The 13,784-nt window shown below is 37.8% G+C and overlaps 1 protein-coding gene across 1 annotated transcript in view; it reads right to left on the reverse strand.

Moving 5' to 3' along the window:
• Positions 1–13,784, reverse strand: part of KCNH8 (potassium voltage-gated channel subfamily H member 8) — a 404,012-nt gene that overhangs the window by 194,236 nt on the left and 195,992 nt on the right. Inside the window, exon 4 of the mRNA XM_036761371.1 lies at positions 4,711–4,838. Within this exon, the coding sequence (XP_036617266.1) occupies positions 4,711–4,838 (128 nt within the window). The remainder of the gene's footprint in view (positions 1–4,710; positions 4,839–13,784) is intronic.

Consider the following 13,784-nt stretch of genomic DNA (forward strand, 5'->3'; position numbering starts at 1 on the left):
TATAATCCCCAACCCTTAATTTAGTTTGTATTTATTATGTATATGTTTCATTTTATCCCTGTTTAAATGTAAATTCATTGAAGGCAAAAATTGTTCCACTTGCATTTGTATTCCTGGTCCCTAGAAAAGAGCCAGGAATAAAATAGAAGCTTAATAAATGTTTTCATAAACTGAATTGATGTATAATATAGTAAATGTTGGTGGTCCCTTCAATTCTGAATGAGATTCAGTCATGATGTTCAGAAATAAAAAGGTTATTTCAAGTTAAATTAAAAAAAACTCATTTAAATTTAGTCCTAATTAAAACAAATAGACCGTATCCTAAACGCTGCCTGAGTTTGGATAAAATCCCCACAGGAGACAATGATGAGTGCCCTCCCATCCCCCAGGATATGTCAAAATGTCATCAAAGACATTTTTGATGCAAAATCAGCCCATGCATGCAGCTTTCTGAGAGGAACCATATGCTTTTGGAAGAAAGTAGAGAGAGAATGGATGAGATGCTATTTATAACCCTCCACAATGTGGAGTTTGTCTATAGAATAATGCAACAAAGTCATCTGGATTTTGGTTGTCCATTATTTATTGATCATGATAAATATTTATTTAGTGCCTACAGTGCTGGGGCTATGTGTGCTTCTGCTTTACAAATTATCCAAACACGGGAAATGAATGACAATAACAAGTCAAGGTGACTGAATTCCAAACCTCCATCCATGTAATTTACATGAAAACAATACACCAAGGAAGTGGGCCTCTGAATCAGCAAGCATTTATAATTCAGAAATAAACTGATTTCTTAAATCATTGGGCAGGGAAAGGAAAACATCCAGTGTCCTTTATGGAGAAGATTCCAGCGCTGTGCTATAAAAGGGTAGATTTCTCTGACCCTCTTTGTAAAGGTAACAATGCTTCCACTTAGATAATTTCCCTAACTCTTTGGGTGATGTGAAATCCTCTTAAGTTAGATAGATATCTGAATCATTCCAAATTAATAGCTGGGGGAGCTGAAGTATGGAGAAATCAAGCTGCTTTCCCTGAGTATTACTGGAAGAGACAGTTAAGACTAGAAAGTAGAAACACCAATCTCCAGTGCAATGATATCCTGGGACTAGATGGGACTTGAGAGACTTCCTAGTTCTAGTTCAAGTTCATTATTTTAGAGAGGATTAGTGAGTGAATGCATGTATGAATAAATGAATGGAAAGTATTACCAAGCTTTTACTATGTGTCAAGCACTTTCTTAATCTTGTTCCATAGATGAAAATACAAAAGTAAGAAAGACCCTGCTCTCACTGGTGAGCTGAAGAGCAAGTGAGGAAGACTTCTTGTATATAGAAGTGGGGGTTGTTGGGTCCTGCTTTATAGGATACTGTCTTAATGTTTGCTTTAGTCTAAGCCTTTAAATTTTAATAAACTATAAAGGGAGAGAATGAATATGAGGTAATTGAGGGCAAAGATTATTTCAACTGTCTCTACATCCCCAGAGCACAGAGGCACTTAAAAATGCTTGGTGATTGACTGATTGATCGTTCAGGAAATGATTTTTCCAGCTCGGGGATTGTTTCTTAGGGGTTCTTATCATTTTAGTGTTATGAATCCCTCTGGCCATCTGGTGAAGCCTATGGACCTCTTAGAAATTTTCTTTAAATGTACAGAATGAAATCTATATGATTGTATAAGAAACCAAATAAATTGAAATTCAGTTACCAAAATATTAAAAATAAAACCACAAGTTCACAAACCCCAGACGCAGACTCCCTGGTTGGTCATTTCTTTTTCTTCCTCTACTTTGTCTGACTTTCAGTGATAATACCTTTTATAATCATCTCTGTTTTCACCACATTTAGCTTAGCTATGTTACTCCAGGCAATTCATTTCAAATTTTTGAGATCCTTGCTTTCTCTCAGTTGAGGATAACAATCAATGACATTAACTAGTAATTTTAGCCCCCAGAAACAGCACATGAATCACACCCTGAAAGCTTTTTGAGATAAATGTAGTAAGGAGGGGAGATAGAGATGCTGGGACATTAGCCACAATGGTCAGAGGTTTCATGACAATGTTGGGGATGTTTGGGATGATCCAGAGAGGAGTTCCCATTGGGTATAACCACTGGGAAGAGGAAAAAGCATTATCTGATAACTTCCTCTTTTATTTGATTATTTTTGCTAACTGTTAAGTTGCTTAGTTGTTTCTATGTTCCTGAATGAATGCAAGTGATATTGGCATCCTTTTAATTTCTGTGCCCTGATTGCCCAACCCTAGTTACAGCTCTGAAAAGAACCATTGTGCTTCCTCCATCTCAGTGGGTTGTTGTGGGAGCCATACTTCATAAAATTGAAATTGCAAGAGAAGTGCAAACTTTTGTTGGCCTAGTCCCTTTGCTTCACCAAGCTTCGGTGTTGTCCTCCGTAAAATAGTCTTGATAATCCATATACTACCTACCTCAGAGTCATTGTGAGGAAAGCATTTTGTAAACTATAAAGTGCTATGGAAATGTGGGTTGGCAGTATCTCCATGGCAAGGCTTGTTAATTGGGAGTCCTGATTTGCATTAAGAAATAAGTTAATACCTGATAAGTTCAAGTTCAGATCCAATACTCTTCAAAAATTTACACCAATGTGTGATGCTCTACATGGACTTGTAAAGCTTTTTAAATGACTAGCAATTAAACATGTTAGCTAAACAGTGGGAGTTGGGCATTTTTGAATCTAATTTTAAGTAAAGTCTGTTTTAAAAAAAATCCCAATCTAAAGAGAAAAATGGCATGTTCAATGAACAAATTTAAACTCATTTAATAGTTCTGTTAAAATGAACTAAAAGTTCTTTAATGGTCTTTGTTTTCATGATTAACTGTTTGGCCAACTAGACTTTGCTCATAAACTTGTTGCCTGGTTTACTTAGCACAAATTACACATGTTGGTTCCTTTATGTCTTTCTCCTTCTCCTATTCTGGATGCTAGCTCTAACACTGCAGGAAAGTCTCTTCAAGAATGAGTACCATAACTCACTAAAAAGGGCAGTACTGTCTTGTTTTACATTTGCATCCCCAGCACTTAGCACACTTCTTGGCACATAGCAAACAGCAAATACTTTTCATCCATTGATACATTCTTTCATTCATTCACTCATGTCCAATGGTATAAAACTCTCTCCCTAGCCTCACTTCTATCTACATGGCAGCAGGAGGAAATAGTCATTCAGACATACATTCCTCTAAGGAGAGAAGGTCCCTCGGGTGCATCAGCACGGATCGGGTCTCACTCTGCAACTATGTATTGAATTATGGGGGGACCCTCTAATAGCTGGGGGCCCAAAAGAAACATCTTATTTATGCTCTTCAAAAGGTAAGTTTCTGGGAAGGAGATTCATATCAGTAGCATTTTGGCAATGGATTTCCAACCACACCCTGTGCTTCCACAGCTAAGCTCTACTTAGGAAACAGGACTGCAATGTGATTTTGGTGTCATCACCTATAAATAGGAGAAATCCAAGGTGCATGTGGAGACCTAGCAATTTATTTTTAAGACATACTGCCAATGGACACTTTTATTTTTCAAGATGTTTGTCTGACACATTGGCTAGCTCCCAAACTCTCTCAATCAAAAGGAACGGGGTCAGGAAGGTTTCTCAGTTGTTCCTTGTCTTCACATGTATCTAACATGCCATTAGGGTTGAGGTTCCACCCAATGTTGACCCTTATTTTTCAGTCAATAAGCATTTATTAAACATTTACTAGGTTTGCTAGACAAGTTGTTATACCTCAAAATCACCTGAATGATTGTTGGTCTTTCCAGTACAGTGTGAAAATATTATTTGGGTGTTTAAATACAATCTCTCCAAATTGCAGATTGATCATTTAGCCATCCAAATTCAAGACACAAGCCTTTAAAAATTTTGGTTTCAAATTTCTCCATTTAAGCAAAGATAATAAGAATATTCACTTTCTCTACTTTTTTTTTTAATCTTTGAACAACAAAAATCAGTTGTAAAGTTAAGAAAGGAGGAAAATTGGAGAAAAAGGTGAATCACAGGCATTACAGAGACAAATGGGTTGTCTTTATCAGACATGTATTTACTGGGGTTCTTTGGAGATATACATCAGGTTTCCTTAAATATCATTTAGGTTAATTTAGCAAAAATGTATTGCTTTATAAACTGCACTACAATATGCCATTTCAAACCTGGGGTTATACTATGAAATTTCCATCAGTGTTTTCTGTAAAATAGAGCGTTTTAAAAGTATTTAACAAGGTAACAACTTCAATTGTGTCATGGACCCTCTGGAAAAATTCATTAAGTGAAATTAGGTAAGAGAAAAATGGATGGAATGAAAATTAAATTTTGAAAAATTTCATTCTGCTCCTGTCATTTAAACACCCACAATAATTATGTGTGTATAACGTGACTCTTTGTATTATCCCATTCTATGAAGCGGAGCCAAAAGAACATGGTCACAGCTTCTGCACTCCTCTATTGTACTGGGTTGCTATACTAGTCTAATCTTCTTGCAGTGGTAACACGGACATCAGGAGCTGCTCTTCTGGATTTACTATATGACTGCTGACCTTTTCCAGTTCATTCTTTAAAAGAAATCAGAAGCCCAGAAGTTCAGCAAAACCAATAACCAACCAGCCCGCACATTTTTTTCTTCAAACAAATAAAACATTCCCTTGACAGCCTTTGCCTTGTGTGCTCAACACCTACATTATTGATTTTCAATTTGTTCTTTTCTCTTCTTTGCAGGTGTCCAGAGATATGATAAAGGACCGCTCGGCTCCGTCTCCGGGCTGTGTCAAAGTGGGACCCAGCTCTGCCTCTTCCTTTGGCTTTGTCTGTAGAAAAACAACACTCATTAAGCACAAAGAGTGGGTCTATTGGAGTCTGCAAATACCATGACAATTTGATATATCTACTCCATGTAGGCGTGTGTTTGTAGCCCCCCAAAGGAAGTGTCACCTCCCAGGTTCCACGTCAATTAGGATCATTTTCCATTTTGTAGGACCATGGATTTAGAGCTGTAAGGAACCATAGAGTCCATTGAATACAACTCACCCACTTTGTGAATGAGAAAATCAAAGCATAGATAGGTTCTTTCTCACCCAGAGTCATATAGCTAGTGTCTCAGGTAAGATTCCAAATATGGATTTTTAATGACAAATCCATTTGAAGAAAATTGTTAGCTGAGAGATATTAGGAGGTTAAGATTTCACTGGACCACCAGTCCTCATTCCTCCAATGGCTATCTCACAAATAGACTTATTGAAATGAAAATAATGTGAAATGTGGGAAAAATCATTAAAATACAAACACTTAGGTTTTTGTAATTTTTGTTTGTTTTGGCTTGTATGTGTGTCATACTGAAACCACGTTTCAGATATGAATCATTTGTGTTTCTTCCATCAGCCATTCCATCCCATTGAACTAACTAATGGCATTACAATTTGTATTTAGAAGATGATTTTTCTGAGATGTGTAGTTTTTAGACCCCTATAGAATAATGTACATCATTGCCCTTGACCAAAAACTTTCCATCCTAAGTCTTAAGGATGATGGACTTGGGTTCAAATCCTCCTCTACTTGTATGATTCTTGGTGAGTTCTTCACCTCTCTGTCCTCAGTTTCTTTATCTGTAAAATGAGAGAATAGACTTGGATGGTTTCTGAAGTCCCTTCTAACCCTGAATCTATGATCATATGATCTTCCAAGGGTCCTCTGGATAATCATCCCTCTAGCTCTGAATACATACATACATCTCAAGATATTATAAACCACTTTTGAAAGTTATTTCCACTGTCCAAAGCAATGATAATGAGGATGATAATTGTTTATATAATACCTACTATGTGCCAGACATTGTGCTAAGCACTTTCCAATTACCTCACTTTGTGAGATAGCTGCTATTATTATCTAATATTTACAGTTGAAGAAATGGGAAACAACGATGGCCCCAGGCAACATAGATACTAGGTGCCTATGGCTGGATTTGAACTTGGGTCTTCCTGACTCCAGGTGCTTTGGGCTTTATAACTAGTCTAATACACAGTGGCTTTTTATGTTATAGAACACAAGATATCACATCTTAAATTATTAGAAAAATAAATTTATATATTCAATTATAATATTAAATGTTATGCTATTATTTACATTATAATATTAATTCAGAATTATTAAAAATAATAACTACCATGGACTGCTTCACCTTCATAGAATTTTTGAAAAATCTTAACCACATGCATTCCTCCCAGCTGTCTGATGAGGCGGGTAGCATAAACTATCCTCAATTTAGAAGTGATGAAATGGAGCTTCCAAGAAGTAGTATGAAGTAAGCTGTCTAAAGTCATGTTGCTAATAAAGTATCAGAGGTAAGATGTGAACCCAGGACCTCCTGAAGCCAAGTGCATTACTCTGTGCTCTTTGTATTATTCTAGACTTAAATTTGGAATAGCAGCATAGAAACCCCAAAGTGGATCACTTTCAAAAGTCCATTTTTGCTTTGCTTTTAGTGGGAGGAATAGAAATGTAGGGGAGACGAATAGACCGACTCCCCTATACTAGAAAACATGGAGATGTTGTCTTCAGCCATTCAATTATCTAGGTCCACACAGGACTCCTGTCTCTTTCATTTACACACCTGATCTTCAGCTAGCAGTAAAAAAATTCAAGTAAATTTGCATGTGGGGTGGAAATCCCCCCCTGGAGGAGGAAGGAACAATATATGTAGCAATGTAATGAGGAGCTTGGGAAGCTATGCCTTCCAAGTCTGTTTCAGGGTTTGAAACTCTACGGGCCCTGAAAATCTTTGTTATTAGTTTAGTCAGGGATGATTAGGTCTAGAATTGCTTCATGCTTCATGACTGCAATGCCAATCCCATGATTCCCAGGGAAGGTTAGAATTTCCAAAGAAGGTTAGATAGTTACATCAGCCATTCTTATCCCCAAAGGGCAATCTGATCCAGATTAGAAGTTTGCCTAGTCAATAGAGGAAATGCAGAGCACCTCCCAACCTAAGGATTCATTTCCAGATCACCAGGAGAAAGCAGCTATAATTATGTTTAGATAAAAACATCAAGCATTTACTGACCTATTTAAGGTGTACCAAGTACATTATACATAGTCTTATTTGATCCCCATAACAATCCTGAGGTAGGTGCTATTATCACCCCCATTTTACAGATGAGGAGATTGAGCCATGAAGAAGATAAGTGAACTGCCCAGGGCCACCCAGAAAATAAGTTCCTTAGGCAGGATTTGGACATGCTTCTGTCTGATTTCATGTCACACATTGTTCCACCCAGCTGCCCGATAAAGTCTCACTTCATAATGGCACAGAAGGGTTGGCCTAGAATGGTCCTGTTAGACCATTTCATTCAAGGCCCTGATTTTATGGATGAAGTAACAGAGATTAGTAGCACAAGTGTCATTGTCCCTGTTTCATCAATGAGAGACCTTGAGGACCAGCTGGGGAAAATATCCTGGACACCATCATTTGGGGTATCAGTGATTGATATTCAATACAGCTGATGCTGCCACTCCATTTCCTTAGCTGAGATTTACAGGACTCCTAGCATGCAGCAGGTTGTGACTTTGCTTTTCCCAATAAAGAATTTCATTATTAGCTGACTATTACGTATAGATGATCTCAGGTATTTGGAAAAGAAGGAATGCCACTGCTCGTTCATTACCCCTACTCTCCACACACAGACACACACATACACACACACACACACACACACACAGACACACACACACACACACACACATAGGCATAAACATATGCTAAGCATTGTGTTGGCCTTGATAAAAAAGTAAGCTCCTTGAGGGCAGATACTGTCTCTTTTTGTATCTGTGTCTCCACTGCCTAGTATAGTTTCTGGTACAAAATCGATTCTCAATAAACACATGTTGATTGCTTAGGCAGTTAAAGCATCTTTCCATCTAGAAACACATTGCTAAATTTCTTCAGTCATAGATTCAGGAGCAGTGAGAGACCTGAGGGATACCCTAGTGATTTCCACCTCTGAGCACAAGTGAGGAAACAGAGGTTTAGAGCATTTAAGTGACTTGCCCAAGGTCACACATCTAATAATTATAATTATCAGTCAGGATTCACACCCAAGCCTCCTGACTCAAAGCCTCTTCAACATGGTCTCACTTACCAGCCTTCCTCCTACTTATACTTTCAACCAGATCCTTCATTCAAAGTACATTTTCAGGCCTGGTTACAATTCCCAAGTTGATAGGGTAGTTTATTTCATCATTCATATTCTAGGAGGGCTATTTCTATGACTATAGGCAAAAGAAGTAAATACTTAGAAATACTTGGCTAGGATGCTGTATTTCAGCAGCATTTCAGTGACTAATGGAATCAAATTTTATTTCCTGGCTGCTGCCAAGCCATGCAATCTTACTCTGGCCGTCATCTCAGCATCTTCCCCATCAGATCCCTGGAGTCTGCCTCTGGAACCACCCTGGGCTCTGATGGGCCATCTCTTCCCCAGAGACAGTCCTACCCTGCACTTCGAGGCCATTTCCATTTCATGTTCTTGGATTCCCTCCCTCCCCTTTTCCACACTCTTTTCAACTCCCCTTTATGTGCCCTCTTCCCCATTAGGATGGAAGGTCCTTAATGGCAGCAACTGTCTTGCTTGCTTGTATCTGAACTCCTAGTATTTAACACAGTGGGCACTTAAATACTCTTTCTCTCTCTCTCTCTCTCTCTCTTCTCTCTCTCTCTCTCTCTCTCTCTCTCTCTCTCTCTCTCTCTCCTCTCTTTCCTTCTTTTCCCTCTCTCCACCTATTTCTAGAAAAAAAATCTTTAAAAAATTCTTTCTTTACACGTATTTCATCTGGTTTCAAAAGAAAACTGATTTTTGACATTCTGTGGATGGTTTAGGGTGCCTGTTTTTCAAATATTCTGCTAAGTCCAAAGTTCTCAACCTTGATGATGTATGTCATGGAAACCTTTGGCAGTCTGGTGTAACTCACTAACCTCTTTTCAGAGTAATGTTTTTTAAAATGTACAAAATACATAGGATTAAAAAAGAAATAAATTATATTAAAATAAAGATATATTTTTCCTACCCAAATTAATAGACACATCAGAAATCCATCTGTGAACTACTTGGGGGACCCTGGGTCCCAGATCGAAGAATTCTTTGTTTTTTCATTCTGCTTGATCACAAACCTCAGTCACAGTATGAAGATTAAGCCAAAAGGGAGAGGTTGGAACACTTTTATACAATCATTGAAGGAGAAAAGAGTCATTGTAGGGGGTAGAGTTTGTGCTTTCCAGGCCAAGACATTTCCTGCCCACCCCAAGAAAGTGGGAACTCATTGCAGAAATTGGCAGCACTAAGGTAAAACAGAAGATGGATGAAAAACCTTTAAGTAGGCGCTGTTGTAGAGTCTTTGAGCTAAAAAATTATCAATTGTCAGGGAGGATTTTGTTACCAATAATAATGATGATTATCATAACATTAATAAAATTATTAATAAATAGCAAAATTAAATAATTAATTAATGAAAGCTATCGTTTATATAGCACTTTAACCCTCACAACAATCCTGGGAGGTAAATGCAATTATTATCTGCATTTTACGGATGAAGAAACTGAGACAGTGATTAAGTGACTTTATCAAGATCATACAGTTAGGAAGTGTTTAAAGCTAGATTTGTACTCAAGTTCTTCCAGATTCCAGGTCCAAAACTCTCAACCACTGTGACCTAGCTGTCTCCTTGATTTTGATACCAAATTAAGATTTTTACATCAATTTAAAGATTAGTTTTCTAACAAAGCCCTATTAATAAGAATGCGGTTTGGCTAAGCTGTCTTGGGAATAAGAAAGGAAAGTATCTATATACTAATTTAAGATGTGTTGTTTTTAATTGCTCAAAAAGACTTAACCACTTGGATGTTTGCAAAGTATAGTAGGATTTCATGTTTTTTTTTTTTGCATCAAATGAAATAGAAATGTATGATTATAGATCTTAGCGGGTTTAAGGAGAGCCTTACACTTTGGAACTCTGGGAAAATCTCATGGATAGGCCTCAGTAGGAGATCATGGCACCTAACTGCCACATGGTGGCAGCATACCTGTAGTGAAGGGTCATAACAGGCAAATTAAAAAAAAAATAACTTCATGTAAAATGTTATGTCAAATCAACAAGGACTTATCAAATGCCTCCTATATGCCTGACGCTGTTTCTGTTGCAAAGAAAAAATAAAACAGTTCCTGCCCTCAGGAAGCTACATTCTCATCATGAATGGCCAACTATCTGAGGGAAAGTCATTTCAATATACGTTTTAGACTTGGGAGGGTATATGTTTCTGAATATAGTGATCATCAGGAAGAAGGAACTCATTTCCCTGAGCATGTGGAACAGCATCCCTTTGGAGATGTAATTGAAGGAGTCATTCTTCTCAATGACAAGGACCTTGTGCTGGTAGAGATTTTTCTGAGTGAGATCTAGGGGAACATGGAGCAGGGGCATTGGTCTGTTCTCCAGAACATACTTGATGCTTCTGGATTCAAACTGAAAAAGTTCTCAGTATGAGAATTGAGCTGGGAAAGTGTCTGGGAGAGGGGAGTAGAAGACCAAGAGCTATAGATCTCTTAAGAGGCCACATCCCAGCCAAGTTCCAGGTTCTTTGCTTCTCACATCCCATTCTTTCTCCCCAGGTCTTGTCACTGCTACTTTTACCCAAACATACCTTTAGCAATGTCCCATCCTTAATATAAGTTCACAGCATTTGAACAGAGTTAGTTAGCACAGTATATGATAGAAATAGTACTGCATTTGAAGTCAGAGAATCTGGGTTCAAATTCCAACATGACCACTAATGACCTGAACTAGTGTTCCATTACAGACAAGTCACTTCATTTCTCTGGCCCTCATTTTCCACATTAGTCAAATGAATGCCTAGGGCTTAGAAAGTCCTTTCCAATTCCAAATCTGTGACAGTATGATGGGAAATCTCTGTGGGGCTGATGGTTTTTGAGTTTGTAAGCAAACTTGAGATTTTATGAAGGTTAAATTTTGCTGACTGTATCTAGCAGATTCCCATGATGTAAGTTGGATGGTTTGAATGGGTTTATGAAAAGCATAAAGTGCTCTCAGATGTCAATAATCTTCACTTTTGCTGAGTATCGAGTAAATAAACCAGAAACAGAAAATTAAATGTCCCAAGCAATTCCCTTTAGTTTGAAGTAAGTAATTAGTAAAATATGTTTAGAAGGCAATATTCTGGAAAGGGTGTGTTATAACCAGCCTTTCATGGTGATGACTGAAGACAATTGATTAAAAAAGTAGAGGAAGGAATTAGGGGGCAGACAAGATTTTATGAAAACATCACCCTTTGAAGGATATCATGGGCAGCAAGTGTCTACTAGAGTTTAGGGCTTGGACTCAGAAAGATCTCAGCTTAAATCCTGTTTTAGATTCTTACAATAGGCAAGTCACTTAACATTTCAGCCTAAGTTTCCTCATTTATAAGAAAGGAAGGAAAGAAAAGAGTAAGGGAGGGAGGGAGAGGGAGGATGGGCTGAAGAAAGGAAGGGAAAAGGGGAAGAAGGGAGAAAATGAGGAATTGAGAAAGGGAAGAAAGAAGGAAGGAAGGAGGGGGAAAGTAAAAAGAAAGAAATGTCTATTAAGCAAATATATGCCACATATTCTGTTCATTGCTTTGCAAATATTAACTCATTTGATCTTCACAAGAACACTGGGATGCAGGTGCTATTATTTTCCTTCTTTTACAATTGAGGAAACTGAGGGATGTGGTGGTTAAGTGACTTGCTCACACTTGTGTGGCTAGAAAAGTGTCTGAGGCTATATTTGAACTCAAGACTTCATTAACACAAGCCCAGGGCTCTATCCACTGAATCACCCAATTGCAATCCTATCAGATGGGGATAATAATAGTGCCTACTTCACAGGGATGTTTCGAAAAATCAAAGTATGATAGTATAGGTAAAGCATTTAACAAACCTCAAAATTCTATGTCTATGCCAGGCATGTTCAAAAGTAGCAATGGTTCAGTGGAGTGGATGGATAATGTTAGGAAGACCTATATTCATTACCTTCTTCGGTCACTTGTGAGCTGTTGGCACCACAGGCAAGTCATAATCTCCCTGAGTTTCAATTTCCCATCTATCAAATGAGAGTGGGGTGGGGTTAGCTGCAACCTACTTCACAGGATTTTGTGAGGCTTAAATGAGATAACATATGTGAAATATTTTATGAAATTTAGGGTACCGTAAAATGGCAGGTATCAGTATTTGTCAGACCTATCATTGTAGTCAGCATTGTAGACTTCTTATCCAATTTTTAGATCTTTCACAAATTATGAAAGCTGGCTTGTTTCCGTTGATCTATTCGAAAATTCAAACCTATTCAAAGAACGCAGTGCCTGGCACATATTAGGTACTTAATAAGTGTTTATTGACTGACTGACATTAAATTTATTTGGTTGTCTTTAAACTGTTTTAGATTTTAGGTTGGTGACCTTCCTCCATATTTCTATCAATGCTGTCTATCATTTTTCAAATGGGCCAGAAATTTCAAAGCATTATTCCTATTGCCCATTGGCCACAAAGAAATTCATACATGTCATTATTATCCCATATGTAGAGGCAATGAATCAAAAAGCATTTTTATGCCCCTAATATGTTTCAGGTACTGTCATAGGTTCTGAGAATACAAAGAGAGAGAAAAACAGTCCCTGCCCTCAAGGGGCTTACATTTCATGTAAATATATAGATATATATGAAATAGGTAAAAGGTGATTTGGGAAAAAGGCATCAGCATCTAAGGGGATCAGTGAATTAAAGAATGTTGGACCTGGAATCAGGAAATTTGGTTTCTGACACTGGATATGAAATCCAGGGCAAATCACTTTTCATCTCTTTCCTTCAGTTTCCTCAACTTCAAAATGGGGATAATATTAGCAGCTACTTCCTAGGGTTGTTGTAAGGATCAGTGAGTTAATAAATGTAAAGTGCTTAGCACAGTGCTTGGTACATAATGATGGCTATGCAAATGTTAGTGATGGTGATAATGATATGATGAGGATGATGACACGGGGTAGCTATTTCTCTTACAAGCATAATGATAAAAGACTTCCTGTAGAAGGTGGTATTTGAACCGAGATTTGATAGAAAGTAGTGTAGTAAAATTTTGGAGTGCTGGGTTTGGCACTGGGAAAACCTGCATCTATATCCCCTTTCCTCCACTTACTGTGTGGTTCTGGGCAAATCACTGAGCCCCTCTGTGTCTTAGGCAACTCTCTAGGATTTATCTTCAAAGTTATGGACAGGTTCCAATCTGTGTAGATTAAGGAAGCTCTCAAACCAAGGGTTCTCCACACTCCTGAAATCACAGATCTTTTATATAGTCACACATTAACTGAATCACTAATTGACTCTTCAGTTGTTAGTAGTTCTTAGGAAAAAAAGGACTTAATGGAAAGAGCAGGATAGGGGGACAAATCCTCCCAAGACTTCAATAGCAGTGATGATCAATCATAGAATGTCACAGCTGGAAGGGTCATCAGGGAACATATAGTCCAGTTCTCTCATTTTATAGAGGATGAAATCTAAGACCAGACAAGAGTAAATAACTTGAAGAAGGTCACACTATTGGTACATAAAAGAGAAACAATTTGAACCCACATTCTTTGCCTCCAAATGCAGTGTTCTTCCATTGTATCATGCTGTCTCTCAGTCTTTGTACCCACAGAGGGCATGATTTATTCATGAACAAAAATAGCTTGCTTTATAGAA

The sequence above is a fragment of the Trichosurus vulpecula genome, chromosome 5 (assembly GCF_011100635.1).
Source record: "Trichosurus vulpecula isolate mTriVul1 chromosome 5, mTriVul1.pri, whole genome shotgun sequence".
Lineage (NCBI taxonomy): Eukaryota > Metazoa > Chordata > Mammalia > Diprotodontia > Phalangeridae > Trichosurus > Trichosurus vulpecula.